The following is a 19,180-nucleotide window of genomic DNA, read 5'->3' as shown; positions in this document are numbered from 1 at the left end:
AGGATCCTCCAACCACTCCGTCGTATCAGTTAAGATAAAAACGAAATGTAATAAGTCCCCAGACGTACCCCTCCACCGTACTGTATATCGATACTCTATGGCTGATTGGGATAGCTTCCGTACATTCATATCTGATTTACCTCTGCACTCCATGTTTAAAAACGAAGTGTCCTCTATAGTATCAGATCTGACCGAATGGTTAATTGTAGGCATAGACCAATTCATACCATCTAAAAAATTCCAACAAAACCCTAACAGCCAGCCATGGTTCTCCCCAGAATGTGCTGCTGCTATCGCGCACAGAAATTACTTTTTCCATAGCTACCAACGTAATAGATGCACTGAAACTAAAGCTGCTTTCAGGACTGCCAGCAACCACTGTAAAAGAGTAATAAAAAATACAAGAGAGCTATATGCCCAGTCTGTTAAATCTAAGGTAGCTGATCAGCGGCTTGGTTCCCACCAGTTTTGGCAAATAACAAATAGGATCTTGAACAGAAGTGTGCGTTCTATCCCAGCCATTATCAATGGACCAGAGGTCATCTCGTCAGCGTCAGACAAGGCCAAACTATTTGCAAAGAACTTTGCAGCTAATTCTACCCTATGCGACGAAGGTCATCAACTCCCCATATTTCCTCCTATAACACAGAACGAGCTAGGTAACATACAAATATCCGTGCATGAGATCGCCAAGCTAATCAAGAACCTAGATTCCAGTAAAGCAACTGGCCCTGATGGCATCCCAATTATAGTGTTAAAAAAGCTTCAACCAGAACTTGCTCCCATACTTACGAAACTATTTAAGCGCTGCCTTAAGGAGAAGTGCTTTCCGACTCCCTGGAAGACCTCATCAGTTTGCCCTGTATTTAAGAATTCAGGTGATAAGTCATCTCCCTCTCAGTACAGACCAATAAGTCTCCTGTGTCTTATGAGTAAGTTGCTGGAATCCATATTAAATAGAGAAATAGTCAACCACCTCAGCAGGAATAACCTTCTTAGTGACACACAATATGGTTTCCGCTCTGCAAGATCTACAGCAGATGTGCTAACGGTTATATCTCATAGGATTAGGGAATCTCTTGACAAAGGCTTCCTTTCTAGGGCAATTGCTCTTGACATATCAAAGGCCTTCGACAAGGTATGGCATAAGGGTCTACTTCACAAGATTTCCAGCTACGGTATAACTGGAAATGTTTTCTCAATCATTAAATCATTTCTCTCTGATAGGCTCATAAGAGTAGTGGTAGATGGACAAAAATCGGAGGCCCGCAATATAAATGCTGGAGTCCCTCAGGAGTCAATCCTGGGCCCAACTCTCTTCCTGATCTATATTAATGATCTCCCTAAACACATACTTAAATCATTCGTTGACATCTATGCTGATGACATGACTATCTACGGCAACACATCAAAGGCGGTAAATGACAAAGTTCTCTCTTATTCTCTCTCCTCTGATCTCAAGCGCGTGGTTCAGTGGGGGAAGATGTGGCTGGTTACCTTTAATGCATCCAAAACCAAACTCCTATCCTTACATCATCAACGCTCTGATCCCCATCTGACATCAATTGTGATGGATGGCTCTCGTTTGGGTGAGGCCCCGTGTTTTGACAAGCTTCTGGGTTTGACCTTTACTCCTGATCTGAAATGGAACACGTACATCAAGTCTGTTGCCAAGGTCGCTGGAAAGATGGTGGAATCCTTCTACCGCTCCAGAAGATATCTCACAACTGATGCAATTCTCTATCTATATAAAAGCCAAGTACGTCCAAGGAAGGAGCTGCTAAAAACAGCCTATCCTGCCTTGACAGAGTACAAAATAGACTTTGTGGCTTAGTGGGGGATGCCCTTTTCTCTACCCTACAACCTCTCTCCCACAGAAGAGACGTTGAGAGCCTATCCTTGTTTTATCGTTATTTCCATGGCAGGTGCTCGTCTGAACTCCAATCTCTGGTCCCCCCTCGCCAATCTTTCATGAAAAACACCTGTCTAGCTTAATCCACTGTGAAAAATTTCCCCCACTCTATATCTGTGCCTAAATCAAAACACGGATTTCATGAACAAAGCTTCTTGTTAGAAGTGCACGCCTGTGGAACTCTGTTCCGTCTGCCTGCTTCCAACCGGACTACAACTTGGATGTCTTCAAGTCCAACGTTAACAAATTCCTAATGAACCGCCCCCTTAAGTAAACATTCATCAAATCTCCACACTAACGTAATGTATTTGCAATAACCCTTATCCCTGAGTGGCTTCCGGGCCTTGATAAGTGGTGATCACTGTGTAAAAAAAAAAAAAAGGAAAGCAAATGAAAAAATGTTGGATATGTAAAAAAAATGTAAAAACAAACCGCGCATAATATTTCAATTTGCATGAAAATTCTCTCAAGGTAATCCGAAAGGCGAAAATAGTTCTTTAGAGAGAACGGATTCCAAAATTAAATCCAGTGTCATGATGCATATAATCCGGTTGGAAAGTTCATTGCGCATATCAGATAAATACTACATCCTTTTGATTTCATTACTTTATCTCTTCTCTTCTCTTCTCTTCTTCTATCTATCTATATAAATAAAATGAACTCATTTTTTCCCGTCTGATTTTGACATTAATAGGATTAAAAATCAAGATATTTCATGCAAATATAATATGCACAAACGGCAGAACAATATCTGAGGTGTGTTATAGGCTTATTATTTCTCAAATTTCTCGATAATCTTAGATTTCTATACTTTTTCTGCTGAGAAGTCACGACCAAAATCGGTTAAGATCAATGGAAGTGGTAAAATATTTTCTCTCTAATAAATTCCTCCTCTCCCTGCCACCACTTAACACCGTTTGGGGATCGTTCACAAGGAACAGTTGAGAAGAGAACACCGGTTTGGCTTCGTAGTTCTTTCATGTGAAGTTATTTAAAATCACTAAACTAAGCTGCAGTGCTCTGTGGCGTAGTGGTTAGCGTGCTGGACAATTCACATTATATTTTCACGTTCGCGCCGACCTACCGTAGTCGTTTTTTTTTTTCCTAAACAACTGGAATGGACTTTTCTTGGTGGTCGAACTGTTAACGTTGCAGATGTTTTCTATTTTTTTTTTCACACTTTATTTTCCTACTTTTACTCATGACTCCGGGTTTGATCCTTCCTACTTACCTACCATAACATTTTTTAAAACTCCCCCCCGTCCCGGAAACGAACACTCGGTACCCCCGCTAGTATATATATATATATATATATATATATATATATATATATATATATATATATATATATATATATAGTTATATATACTAGCAAAAGTACCTGTCATTGACTGGGTTCAAATTCATGTGTTGCGATGAATTCACCAAAAATCTCATGAGAAACCTATATAAATCCCTCAGAAAAAATGCATTTTTTTTTAAATTAAAAAACAATGTATTTTTCCCCCGGGATTTATACGTTTCTCTGTTGAGTTGTTTGGTGAATTTTTACAATTCAATGAAACACGTGTAAGATACACATCCCCGTTTTTGATTATATTTGTATGTAGTTGTATCATTATTCGCTTTGTAATATTTTAATATTATTTTACTTTCATTTGTAAAATATAAAATTAAATATAAATTCAATATAAAATTAAATATAAATTAAATATAAAATTAAATCTAAACGTACAAGTATTTCATTTATTAATTATTATTTTAGTTTAATTTTAAAAATTTTAGATTTTTATTTATTTCACTTTTCTGCTTTAATGTATTATACTATAATTTATATACGCCATAACATCAAAGTGCGTTCAATAAGTAATGCCCTCGACATACTTCTCATAGCAAGAGAGCAACGAAACTTGGCTCAGTTATTAGTCTATCTCTATATAGGAACTAGTCAAAGTTACGCATTTCTTTCATCGTTTAATGCAGCTATAAAGAGCGGTTTTTTAGAACACTATATGTTGGTCTTACATCCACGACGTGACTTCGAAAATCAATGCTGCATTATCTGGGAAAAACGCTTCATAGCTTGGAAGAGATGAGGGTTAGAGGGTCAGGAGAGTAGGGAAGATGGAAGAGAATATCATAGTCACGCGTCCATGCTTCTGATCTGGTGACGTGCGCGTTGTGAACTGGAGCGTTGTCTTTCAGGAGAAGGATATTTTAGCTAATCTTAATCCACCTCTTTATTTTGACAACTTCTCTTAATTTCCTCTTAATTTCTTTGTCTGTAGTAGTCTTGCTCTCTGGATCATAGACTCACGTTCATCCTCTATAATTAGTATTTTGAAAATCTTTGTTTTATCTTCTTGGCATATTTCCAAAGTTGTCCCTGAGTACTCGACGCATTCTAGCTTTTGAAAAAATATCAACAACCTGGGAATCCATCAGGCAGACGCCTTATGCATATGTAAATGGTCATGAATGATAGTTTCCACAGATCTTGTACTAATATTGAGCTATTTGGCGAATAGTCATGCGTCAATTTTCGAAAATGCCAGCCTCAGTTTGACTAAAAAGGGTCAATCTGGGTAGTAACAAAAATAAAAAATAAAAATGTCATATAGATTACATAAAGATGCCTCTTCAATGGCGGAAAGGGGCGACCAGGTCTGGAAGCTGTTTCCATAGATTTCCGATCATGCTTGAATTAACAATGCCAGCGTTTTACAAGATCATCCTTTCAAATACAAAAACCGGATCACTGTACAACACTTAACAGGCTTCATCTAACAGCTGATTCAGTTCAAACACATTTAAATCAGAAACCACAATTAGTTTAGAGCTGTAATTTGCCACATAACCCATAGAGATATAAATCATTAAGGATGCAAAATTTCATCTAGATCTGACAACTGGAAGTGGGTCAGGGGCATTACTTATTGAATATCCCTCGTATATATATACACACACTTTTTCTGTTGATAATGCTTTCACGCGTAGTTTAACATGAACAAGAGAGACAAATTAAAATGAAAATGGTAATAAAACGTCAGACGAGACGTATTGGAGAACCCCTCTCTCTCTCTCTCTCTCTCTCTCTCTCTCTCTCTCTCTCTCTCTTTTACACACACACACACACACACACACACACAAACTCGCTCGTCGGAGACCGAATGCTTCATTAGTCATTTATCAATTCGACCGTATCTAGCGTCACAATCATTAAAAATAAAATCCACAATCAATAAAAGACAAAATGTGTAAATGTTTAACATATAATTGAACAATTATCAGTATTGTTTTAAATATGATTCTAGGTATCAAAAAGGGTTCTTACCCAGAATTCCCCTATATTAAAAACAAAAATAAGGAAAAATCTATATTATGCACGCATCAGTGACAAAACGAAAATATCATATTCCAAAAACTACGTAAATTGATCAAGTAGTTATATTTTTAAATATGAAAATCAAATTTTATGAGTATCCGATAGGTGGTTGTCTCGTCCCCATTTTGAAAAAAAAAATGTCAAGAAACAAAGGAAGATGACTTAACAATGATTTATACTTGCTAAATTATGTTGTAATGTCTACGAATTCCCATTAATCGACAAAAAGATTTTCTTAAAAAAATAAAACTACTTTATCAATTTATATGATTTTTGGAACATGATATTTTCGTTTCGTCACGACTACTTACACCAACTATATTTTCCTTTATTATATATATATATATATATATATATATATATATATATATATATATATATATAGAGAGAGAGAGAGAGAGAGAGAGAGAGAGAGAGAGAGAGAGAGGGGGGGGAGATACTCGTGGCAGTATCTAGCTTTTTACAGGGGATACATCGGACAATAAAATATTGATAGACAAGTAAATATTATTTAATTAGAATTCTTATTAAGATGAGTCATTTGTATTATTTATCCATTTATTTATTGCGGACAACTATCATCCTTATTTTCTAGTTGTTTCACGACGTTTCGACCAACTATTCCTCTGGCCTTCGGGGCCCATGGCGCAGTGAATAGAAACGTTCAATCTCTACGGTTCCAGGTGAACATTGTCTGAAGATAACGGTTTCAATCCTATCCAAAGCCAGTTAGAAGCTTAGTTGGCCAAAAACTATGGAAGACAGTAATTGCTGAGGATGCAGTTAGGAGATTCGGCGTTCCTATCTTGTCGCGGTTAGCCATCTTTCGAAGACTAGAGGAATAGTTGGTCGAAATCTTGTGAAACAACAACAAGAAGATGAGGATAATAGTCCGCAATAAATAAATAAAGTAAATTTTAAATAACCAAATCGACAGTTCTCCGTTAAAAGCTAGAAAAGTTTTATTTCATGACAAATAAAACATTCAATTCGTTAACAGTGTTCAATGCAGCAGTCAAAATTGCGCTAATTCGTGGACAACTATATATATATATATATATATATATATATATATATATATATATATATATATATATATATATATAAGGCACTTTGTCTGTGTGTACGTGCGCGAGAGAGAAAGAGAGAGAGTGAGGGAGTTCTTTTCCTATGGACGCCGATTTTAAAGAAATTCCACACAAATATACTTGATGTGTCTGGGAGTGTTCTTAGATGGGTTTGGTATCGGAATGCCTCTAATAAATATCGAAAATCTTTCATCAGAAACTTAAGCAGAAAAGCCTGTCGCAAAAAAATCAACAGTAGGTTCTTTGATAAGACATCCGTGTTTAAATTAATGTTTCTATTTAGGACACAATTGAACCATGATACTTGACTTTTGAATTTTATACTTTAATTCAAGTCATTATATAAGAATACTTTTACAAAATCAACAGTAGGTTCTCTACAGTGCAATGTAGACGATATATAATATATTGCGAACCAAGTCACTGTGGGAAAGAATGTGAAGCTTCCTTCCAATGCACCGAAGTTGATCTCCAACTAGATCAATCAATCGATTGGATTGGAAAATGAACAATTCTAATAGAAAAAAAGGGGGGAAAGTTTCCTTGGCCTTTGAGCATGGATCAAAGTGTAGTATCTGTTTTGATGCTGCACTTCACTTTTTTCACTCCACTTTTTTGGTCTCGATTAGTGGATGAGAAATCCTTCATGACTGATACATATTTTTTTTTTTTTTTACTAACTAGATTGCCTCTTTTAGCGAGAGCTGGTTCTCCCCCACATTAAAAACCGATCTTGCATCTAACTCTACCCTCGAGGGGAGGCAAGTAAAGAACAGAAAACTTTACCGATTTCGATTATTATAAAAGTATGGTGTGAAACATTCGTTCATCCTCATTCAATCCCGGGCATCGTTAGGACTCCCTGCTAGCCCTATACAAAATGGTTCATACCAACTACATGTGCTTACATTTTCTATACGCTATCGTGACTTGGACCCATCACATCTTATCTAGGTCAAATTTACAACGCGATACCAATACTCATTAATCCTTATCCTCGAGTGGTCTTCGAGCCTTGATAAGCGGGTACTCTCTCGTAAAAAAATAACCCTACAAAACCACTGCTGAACAGGTGATTCATTGCTGATTAGTTTCTGATTAAAATTGCTTGTTACAATATCGAATGAACACGCAATGAAAACAGAATCTAATCATTTGGTGACATCTGTAGAAGATCCCGGTTTAATATCTGATTCAGCTTACGTTAAAGCTGCCTGACAATTAACCGCCACCATTTTTATTTCCGTTTGTATTTCCGGCCTTGTCTGATTTGACAGATAATTAGCGACCAGTGCTGAGGGAAAATAGCATTTAACAAGTCTGTATTGAATTACTACCAACGGATATATGGGAAACAACACGTGACACAATCTTTTTTAAAAATGAATTATAAAGGAATTTCAGAAATGAAAAACCTAAAAGTATCCCATTAAACCCGTGAGTATCGATACACTCTCCAATGAAAAGAGGCATCTGATATCTCCCGGAGGCAATTGAGTCTTCTGGAGATCCCAAAAGAGAGAAAAGAGTAGATGTGCGCTTTGCAAAGCAAGTTGTCAGGAAGAGGTCTAGAAGACTTGGTAAATGCTCGTTAGCATCGGGTATGTGATTAGGTTTGTCAACAACCAAAGCTTATAAGCAAAGGTAAATTCATAACAAAAGTATTCTTTATCATCAATCTTATTAGAACAGGCAAGTCATTCTTCGACGAGGACATTAAAGTCATCCCAGATTTTAATATCAATAGAAGGATATACAAACAGAAATTTATCAATGTTTTTTTGTTTTTTTAGATGTTCGTCAATGAAAATAACTCCATTATCTTTTCTTCTTTTCTTAATCATTTCCAAACTTTTTTCCATGGAATGCTGGAGAAACAATAAAGTGCAAAAATGAAAAATATGGAAAATAAAGGAAGTATGGAAGCACATAAAGCGTCTTCCTTTGGAACACGTGAAAAGCCTCTCCTTTTTTTTCTTTTTTTTTACAAGGTGGTCACCACTTATCAAGGCCCGGAAGCCACTCAGGGATAGGGGTCATTGTAAGTACAGTACGTTAGTGTGTAGATTTAATAAAGTGTCTACTTAAGGGGGCGGTTCATCAGGAATTTGTTTACGTTGGACTTGAAGACATCCAGGTTGTAGGCAGGTGGGAAGCAGGTAGACGGAACAGAGTTCCACAGGCGTGCAGTTCTAAGAAAGAAGCTTTTTTCATGGAATCTATGTTTTGATTTTGGCATAGATCTCCTATTGAAAGCACAACTTCTATGTGCATCGCGACCTTGAAGGTCATGTTTTGAGGTCATATTCGAATAACCTGAAATCTTGTTGAAATCATCGATAGAGATTGATTGGCCAATGCTTCATTATTCAGACAGAACTAACAAATCAACATTGGGCTCAAGTAGATGCAATATCGAAAATTAGACTTTTAATGTGGAAAAAAAGATTAAAAATGGATTTAGCTTTTTTGTATTTGGTTTTCAAAATATTGTTTTGGATGCAGACTATAGTTAAGAGCCTGTTTTCTTTAAATAGTTGCCCTTTCAAGTTTTACAAAGTAACCAGAACTAGCAAAATTGTAATATTATGTTTAGTGTAAAGTCGTGTATTTTTTTTTTTTTTTTTTCATTTAAACCATTAATTTCCAAAACATTTATTTTTTATTGCAAAGGGAATTAACTATGGACAAATACACATTTATTTCCCCTTTTTAAAATGTCTTCCCTACAAAAAAAAATCCATCCGATCCGCTCCAAATATTTTCTGGGCAGAATTAAATTATAGCTAAGATAGTCAGTTACGACATTAGTGACGTCACGGATGCTGCTGACACAACTGCTGTAAAACACATTTTCAATTTTGTATGGTCTCATTTATTCGTGTCTTTCTGTATTGATACCAGTTTAATAATTTCAAGTATTACCTTTAGCATGTAAACCCTTATTATATTGCATCTTATATGTCAATGCCGTTCTTATAATCGACCATTAGATATGCTTAACTGACGTAAATATGTATACAGTAGTAGATATATAAACGGTCTGGCTCATTTATCGACAAGATTTCTAAAACGTTTTTAAAACATTATTTGTTGTTCAATATCAACAATTTCGATTGTTCGTACGAATTTCATTTCTAATAATTATTATCGTTAGAAACTAAACAAATTCCAACACAAAAAGAGTAACAAAAACGCAAATCAAAGAAAAACAAATACAAATGCAGCGATTATTCAGTCTGTGCGTTTAGTGACGAAGTTACTATTTAATACTTAAGCGTGATATAACGAAGAAAATTCTCATATTTTTTGACAATGTTGATTATTGTGATGCAACCTACCTGTAGGAACCAAAATAGCGTAATGGTTAGACGCACAATGATCGTTTAGACAGACGGGTTTCGATCCTAGTTTGAGGCAGTTGCTAGTCTAGCTGCGCTGAAAAGTTGATGTAACTCTTTATAGGTGACTACATACACACAAACACACACACACATATATATATATATATAAGTGTGTGTGTGTGTGTGTGTGTGTGTGTGTGTGTGTGTGTGTGTGTGATGAACTCTCCCGTCGATTTCGACGTATGAACTTCCACAACAACTAAGTTGCTCGAAAATCCACACAGATGATTTATTTATAGTGGTGAAAGATTTGTAATAATCAACCACACGTTTTGGTATTACTGCTAACCTTTGTCGGTGCAAATGACTGTCAAAGAACAGAGCATACAGTAGTGCTACGTGTTTAGAATGAAAAATTGATTGTGAAATCGCCACGTAAAAATGATGCAAAACCAAGGAATTCCTTCGTTTAACAATTTTATTTAAAAGAGATTTAGATGAGCCGCTGGGTGCGTAATGATCGGAACTGTCTTGTGTTATCTCTCGATGACATGGCCGACTGCCTCGTACCCACCAAGGGGGATAACTCTTTTGCCAGTTCAAGGGCAATAACCATTTCTTTGTTCTCGTTAGGTAGACCCTAACAAGTAGACCGCAGGTTTTTTCATCAGAGTGTTCTTCTCCTATATGCATATATTAACGAAGACTGGTGGTGCATCTCTCCCAGTGAATTAATGTGCCCCCAGATACTAATCTGGACCTTTCTACGACTGAGCACGACATATACAGCGCCTAGCCTTCCCAAATGGTTATCCATCTGGTATTGGTCAGGCTCAACGTTGCTTAACTTCGATGATCTGGCGAGAACCGGTGTGTCAACATGATTGTGCCGTATATATATATATATATATATATATATATATATATATATATATATATATATATATATATATATATATATAATGTAGCAGCCGAAACTTGCTACAATCACAGGCAGGTGCTAATTCTCACGGCTCGAGATTTGAATTCCATTTTCTCCCTGGCTTGTCTAATCACAAGCCAGCTCTCAATCACCTGACTCAGTACATAAAAAGCGAAATCAAAAAACCCTCTGTTTCTATCCTTCTGGCCTTGCAGCAGACTTCGCCTGGGTCATTGGCCCCAGACCTAACGTGAATACAACAAGCCAACATGGCTATCGTGAAAACTTGCTCCTCATACATATTCTTTGCTCTATCTCTACTATCGGACGAACGCTTCTACATACGCAAACACATTAAACACTTTTTTCTTTCTTTCAACAAGCCTGATCCATATCTAATTGTCGGATATCTAATCTACGTCCCCACATCAGAAACTCTTTTCACGACTACTATAAATACAAGCGCGCACGAACACTGAACTCTTCTACTAAACCGTTTCTCTCGTGTACACGTTACTAACGAAGATGACAAATAAAGTTGTTTATTAAATGTTAAAATGAGATTTCCTTTTGTTGTCTTCATTATTAACTTCATATATAAATATATATATATATATATATATATATATATATGAACAAAAGGTTTATATTCCAAATTACAAGATGTCGTCCATCTTACCATTTATTTCTTTCAGCACATTAAATTGTTCAATTCTTGACAGTACCTGTTCCGTAGCGTAGAAACATTTATATAATTACTAGCATGGGTTCCTAGCATTGCCCGGGTATTTTTTTAAACTTTGACCCCTACTATGACCCCATAAAATGTATTGTTTTGGGCTCAAATCATATTATTAAGTTAGATCCATGTCCAAGCAACCTATATCTAAAATTTCAAGTTTTTAGACCCAAAATTGTCGGAGGAGTTTGGTAGAGTTCTCAAATGTCAAATCCTTGACTTTGACCCCTTAATCACCAAATTTCTGGCCGAAAACCGATCACATCGATTTTCACAAATCTCAGTACCTTGTATATCAAATTTCGAGTCTGTAGACTAAAAATTGACTGAGATATTGCGTAGGGAAATGTACACACACAGACACACAGATAGATAGATAGATAGATAGATAGATAGATAGATAGATAGATTAAACAAAACTATATACGTACTAGCATTGGTGCCCGGCGTTGTCCGGGTGTTTGGAGGTGTATGCTGAGCAACAAAAAAAAACGGTCAATTTTTTTAACTTTGACCCCTATTATGACCCCTTAAAGTTTATTGTTTTCGGCTAAAATAAAGTTATTAAGTTAAATCCATATCTATATTTAGAATTTCAAGTGCGTATACCATAAATTGTCGGAGGGGTTTAGTAGAGTTCTCAAAGGTCAAATCGTTGAACTTTGACCCCTTAATCGCCAAATTTCTGGCCAAAAACCGATCACATCGATTTTCCCAAATCTCAGTACCCTGTATATCAAATTTCGAGTCTGTAGACTAAAAATTGACAGAGTTATTGCGTATGGAAATGTAAACAGACACACACACACACACACACACACGCGCACACACAGACACGTTAATTTTTATAGATATACTAGCATGGGTGCCCGGCGTTGCCCGGGTGTTTGGAAGTGTATGTTGAGCAAAAAAAAGGTCAATTTTTTAAAACTTTGACCCCTATCCTGACCCCTTAAAATTTATTGTTTTCCGCTCAAATCAAGTTATTAAGTTAGATCCATGCCCAAGGAACCTATATCTAAAATTTCAATTGTTTATACCGAAAATTGCCGAAAACCGATCACATAGATTTTTCCAAATCTTAGTACCTTGTATATCAAATTTCGAGTCTGTAGACTGAAAATTAACAGAGTTATTGCGAAGGAAAATGTACACAGACACAGACACAGAGACACGTTCACTTTTATATATATATATATATAGTACAAAACTTTGCTGAAATTCAAAGACTAACATTTTTCATATAACTTTCGTTTAATTATACCGTGGATTTCCTCATTACAGCTGCTTCGTTAACGGGGGGGCAATTCCATAATTTTATTTTCCATAGAAATTTTTCAACCTATCAACTCGTCAGATGCGATTTCCTTCCGCTGTTATTTAACAAAAAGTTGTTTTGTACATCATAAACCTGGTACGTTTGGGGGGAGGATTCTATGACCACGTTCTTATACGCGTAGATGTTTATGGAAAAATATGTTTATTCAATTATATTTCACGTTTTCTTTATATCAAACCTGTAATTTATGAAGCTGGATGTAATTACAGAGACTATATATATATATATATATATATATATATATATATATATAGAGAGAGAGAGAGAGAGAGAGAGAGAGAGAGAGAGAGAGAGAGAGAGGGAGAGGGAGAGAGGGAGAGGGAGAGAGGGATAGATAGATAGATAGATAGATAGATAGATAGATAGATAGATAGATAGATGAATTTATTTGCTATTTCATTAAGGCAAAACGTCATATAAAAAGAATGGTTATAAATGCTATATACCAAGACATTTCGACGCCTGATGCTTCTTGTCCGAAGAGAAGAACGGAGCTAGGTTACAGCTATAGGGAGATGTGACATCTAGCTTAGTATACATACGGATGGAAATGAAAAATAAAAGAACGATGACTGAAATATAAAACAAAACATAGGGATATGATATAATAGTTATATAACTCGTGGGAGGGTGATGTTAGAGGGGAGCGATAGAGATTATAATAAATGAATAATAGAAAAATGCGGTTGAGGTAGGACAAAGGAGTATATAAAATGGAGAAATACGATAATTGTGGGAAAAGAATAAGAAAAGTATAAAAACAGAAAATGCAGGCATCAAAAACTTCAATGAAAAAAATAATCATTTACGAGAAATTGGAAAAATGGAAAATGTTTATAAAACTTCAAAAGTAATGAGACTGAAACATTTTTAAGTCATTTAAAAATATTTATCCATAGAAATAGTTTTATAAAAATAACGGTGATGTAAAACAAGGTCAAACATTTACACTAAATTACGAGGGGCGTTCCAAAAGTAATACCTCCTATTTTTATTCCACCCAAATGGATCATAGAGGAATGAAAAATACATTGTTATAATGAGTGGACTTATGCATTCATGATCTAAATGTTTCATTATACTGTCTCATTTATTTACGGTGTGAGACTCTAAGAAAGCAACCCCTGTCATAGACGTGCGCCAGACGCGTCATTGAATTCGTCTATGCAGAAAAAAATGAACGGATCAACATTCACTAGAATCTGTTGAATGTTTACGAAATTGATGCAATTGATGTCAGCATAGTTAGGATGGGTTCATCGATTTCAGAGTAGCAAGAGATGTGGGTGATAAAGCGAACTGGATTTTTACAACCGCGTCATCGAAAGAATCTAGCGAGACTGCATTGAGAAGGATGGTGACTATGTTGGAAAGTAAATTTTGTAGCAAAATGTTCGTTTGATTGGTACCACTCTCGTCTTCGTAGCTCTTCAGCGGAGGAGGCGTTACTTTTTTAACGATCCTCGTATACTAACAATCATTCGACGTGTCTAGTTTATTTACAAATGTTCCACTACATGAAACTATTAATATTTGTGACGACGCTCTTTACAATAATAATTTAATCCTGCCACCTTTCCCCAGGGACGTATTTGTTGAACTCATGATGATCTGAACTAAAGCAGTAGAATTTTTATAAGTATTAGTTCGATAGTTTATAAAAATTCCATGTATCAGTTCGATTGCTTATAATAAGCAACCCAACTAATATATTTATAACTAATATTGGCATTCTTATTACATTGAATTTTTATAAATAATCAAACTAATATATTGAATTTTTATAAATAATCAAACTAATACATTAAATTTTTATAAACAATCAAACTAATACATTGAATTTTATAAACAATCAAACTAATACATTGAATTTTTATAAACAATCAAACTAATACATTGAATTTAGTTTATTTTTGAAAGATAAAAATAAATCGTCACTTACTTCTTTTGCATTGTCCAAAGCGAGAGAAAAATATGGCATTGAAGAAGCCATAACTGAAAAGCATCCACAATGTAAATGGCATGGTAAGGGTTCGATTCCAACTCGCACCCTTTCAGTGTCAAAGATGTAGAATATTTCCAAAAGTACCAAACTTTGCGACAATTTTCATTCTGACAAACAGTTTTGTTTCAAGAAAAAAGAAAAACATTTCTGATCCTATTGATATATTTTGATTTTATTTTTTCTATCGTCCACAAATATGTTTGAGTATACTTCTTAACCTATATACTCAAATTATATTTGATCTACAGATATAAAATTTGGTATATACAGTATTCAGACATGTGGGAAAATTTTTTTATCGGTTTTCATCCGGAAAAAAGCTGCTTATGGGTAAAAATTGACAAATTGGTACGTTGGGAGGGGGCTCGTATTTTTATTTGTTTGCCAACTGTTTCACAAATGCGCATGCATGGTTCACATGACAGATTCCTTATGTTAAGAATAAGTAGGTTTGAAAACACTTTTTAAAGATGGTGTAAAGCTTTGTTATCGTATTTGACGCACTGTTTTTAAATTTTGGGTTCGATCTCAGTTCGAGTATTTTTTTTTTTTTTTTACTTACAAGAAGTGAACTGTTAGAAAAAACGTAATACTCGCATGCACATGTCTCAGTTTTTCCGGGTTTTTTTTTTTAAAGGAATTTAACGTTACGTTTAATACTGGGCAGCACCGGTTACATCCTCCAGTAATATAATAAAGTCGTGCAAACTTGTGTGTCGTTTGTAGTTTAATCGGCTGAATTGACTCAAGAATTTCGAAACTTTCTGCTAAGTTTAAGTTTAAAATAGCATTTTCGTTGGTCTGTCGATTTTAAGTTTAAAATAGAATTATGTCAGTCTGTCACGCTTAAGTTTGAAATAACATTTTCATGGCTAATCGCGTTAATGAAATTGATGTGTTCTTTTTTTTTTCACGCGAGAAAAGAAAAGTATAGATTTAATCCGATGTTTATTTTAGTTTATTTTTTCACCGTTGTTGTGAATTCGAATAATACAAAATTGATTCGTGTCCGCGTAGTTGGGTTTTGAAAAGTGTGCTCCAATTTTTTCCAAAATCGCGACCAGTGTGCCTGACGAAGGTCGGAGGATGCACTGACCAAAACGTTGCACAAATAACAATCAAGATGGGAACAATAGTCCGATGAAAACAATATATATATATATATATATATATATATATATATATATATATATATATATATATATATATATATATATATATATATATATTTAGACAGCAAGGCTTCCTTTAGACATGCTTCGTTGTATAAAACCAACAAGAAAATGTTTACTCTTTTTTGTCAATAGATTTGCGTGAACTTTCACCTACACTGACTTTTTCATACCAATTGAATACAATATTATTGTTTTCTCCTGTTTTTTACCCCAGATAATTCCGTTTTATGATGTCGTTTTTATAATCAATTATCGATTTAATAGTTTTTGCGATACAAAATGTTTTATAATATTTTTAATTACGTATTCATTCTAGTCGCATGTGCTGTGCAGTTGATTTAAAGATCAATATTAATGTTTTGATTGTCTAAGTTATTGTTCAATGCCTATATGTAAAGCAAATATGTTTATGTGTCTGTCCACGCATTAGTAGTCGAGAATTAATGTCTGAATCGTCGTGTTAAGAAGCAGTAAATTCTTTGCTTGGTTTTTAAATGATTAAGTTTCTTTACGATTAAAATTTCAGGAGAATCTCTTTAGAGGTATGCGAAATCGAAGCGTTTAACCGGAAACAAATTATGGCATGCACGTAGTTTCTACGAGGATTTTTTTGTTTGGAACCACGATTAACAGTTGTCCCTTAATTAGCGGAATTCTAAGTTTTATTTTTTTAACTGTGAACAATTGTCACCAACTTGCATCTTTTTGTCATAAAAACGGAGAAAATTGGAATTTCTTTGGAGTTTCTTCAATGGTGAACGATAATAACACATTTCACACACACACAAACACACACATACACAAACACACACACACACACTCACACACACCCACACACACATATATATATATATATATGTATAAATATATTTTCTTATTATATATCAATCCTCATATAAGAAGCTCGATGTGATTACAGAACAATATATAGAATAAATGACAAAAAGTTATATTCCAAAATTCATGATGTTGACCATCTTGTAATTTATTCCTTTAAATCAGTTGACTTATACAATTTTGACAGTATCTGTTTCGTAGCGCCAAATCAATCACTTAATTATTATATTAATTAGTGAATATATATATATATATATATATATATATATATATATATATATAAATATATATATATATATATATATATATATAAATATATATATTAAGGATGGGACGATTCCAATATTTTTCCGATTCCGATACATTTACCAATTCCGATTCTTTATAAATCTCTAAATATTTAACTATGAAGTTGCTTTTTTTGCTGATTACCCTAAAAACACGCGTTAAATACGCAGATGTTTTATCAAATGTAAAAATACACTTGTAGGGGAGGGTTATCTATAGATTGTTAGCGTTACTTGTAATTTAAAATCAACAACGGTTTATTATTTTATTATTACTGCCGGCAGTCGAGAATTTTGTTTTAAACAAAATAAAATAAAAATATTAAAGGAATCGTTTTTGGCATGGGAAAATAGTCAGAAAATTTTCCGATACTGATTACGATACTACCAAGAATTCTGATTTTTCCGATTCCCAATTCCGATTAGTCGTTCCAACACTAATATATATATATATATATATATATATATATATATATATATATATATATATATATATATATATATATACGCGCTTGTGTCTACGTGCTAGCAAATGTTAAAAGTATAGTTTGCATAACAAATGATAATTATCTGCATTAAGTGTAATATTTTTATATGGAAATCGCTCCATACAGGACATGAAGCCATTGGATGTAATGAGGCAAAAATACTACTTCAAAGTTAAAACTAACCACTGATAAATGTTTTATGGATATATTCCGGCCCACAAAACAGCATGTCTTCCCCCTTTGTCAGAAACATCGCTCATAGAATGTGAGGACTAAAGGACAAAATAAAGGAAGAGGGAGTTACAAGGTTGGCGAAAGTAAACCCAACATCCTCTCTCTCTCTCTCTCTCTCTCTCTTTGCTGCAATTTCACGATATCACCTATCCTCAGAATTGCATGTGTAGCTCGTCCTATCAATAATGTACATGAAACCGGGTGAAAACATCATTTCATTTCATATTTTGTACGAGTAGGGCCCATGGAAATAGATTTACTCAACAAATATGTTCTGATAAAGCTGATATGTTTCTATATATCGCAAAAATTTAATTTTTTTTCTAAAGAAAAACCAATAAAACGCAGCAAATATGAGTGTATTAACCTTTCTATGAAAATAATGTCCATTGTATTTTAAATGTAGAACTGATCCAAATGAGAGAAATTATTAAGTAATAAGAAATACTCAGAAAGTAATAATGTGCTACATAGTTCAATGCGAATAATAAATTCACATTGTAAGAGACACCCTTTAATTAACTCCTTCAGTCCAACACCACTTGGTAGACAATGTTTTTTTTTTCTTTTTTGCACTGTTTCTTTCGAACGTTCCTTTTTCACGTAATGTATTGCTGACTTCTTTTTCAGTGAAGATATATAGATATTCGTAAACGAGGCTACGCCAAAACAAGATCACTCTCATATTCTTAGCCAGGATTGCCAGATTGGACTTTTTAAAGCCAAATTTCGCGAATTTGGCGTTTTTTTTTTTGTTTTTTTTTTAAGCAGTTTGGCCTTTTATGCTTGTACTTGGCCTTTTTCTGAGCGTATCGTACGGACTACGGAAGGGAGAAGCAGAATAAAATATAGATTACATTGAAAATCTTTTATATTATTTAATTTACAATGTTTAATTTACAATGTTTTTATAATTGAATCTACCATAGAAAATGCGATATGAATCGTAAACACTGTCGTATATAATGTGACCACAAATGTTTTCAACTGATGTAACTTGATATTTAAAAAGACGTCGTAAATGTTTGAAAAAGCAAGTAAGAACACAATTTTACATGAAATGTATCACATCTGCTTAAAATTAAAAGTAGCTTTTATATATATATATATATATATATATATATATATATATATATATATATATATATATATATATATATATATATATATATTAGAATGTGTGTGTGTGTTAGGACACTTCTCAACCTATATACTAAACGATTTTTTATCTACAAACTTGAAATATGGTATATAGGGTATTCAGAAATGTGGAAAACGTTTTCATCAGTTTTCATCCGAAAAAACGGGGACGCTAAAGGGTCAAAATTGAAAAATTGGTATCTTGGAGTTATCGGATTTTTATCTGTTTTTCAACTGTTTCACAACTGCGCATGATGGTTATCGTATTTGACTCACTATCTTTAG

The 19,180-nt window shown here is 34.2% G+C and overlaps 1 protein-coding gene across 1 annotated transcript in view; it reads right to left on the bottom strand.

The window, feature by feature from the left end:
• The window catches only part of LOC145288391 (uncharacterized), a 30,267-nt gene extending 13,243 nt beyond the window's left edge, over positions 1-17,024 (bottom strand). The window contains exon 1 of the mRNA XM_080136326.1: positions 14,672-17,024. Coding sequence (XP_079992452.1) covers positions 14,672-14,753 — 82 coding nt within the window. The 5' untranslated portion in view covers positions 14,754-17,024. The remainder of the gene's footprint in view (positions 1-14,671) is intronic.
• Between the last annotated feature and the right edge of the window lie 2,156 nt (positions 17,025-19,180).

The sequence above is a fragment of the Euprymna scolopes genome, chromosome 2 (genome assembly GCF_053919585.1).
Source record: "Euprymna scolopes isolate OS-2025 chromosome 2, ASM5391958v1, whole genome shotgun sequence".
Taxonomy (NCBI): domain Eukaryota; kingdom Metazoa; phylum Mollusca; class Cephalopoda; order Sepiida; family Sepiolidae; genus Euprymna; species Euprymna scolopes.
Note: the sequence above shows the minus strand (reverse complement) of the source record. Positions and strands in the feature narration are given on the sequence as shown.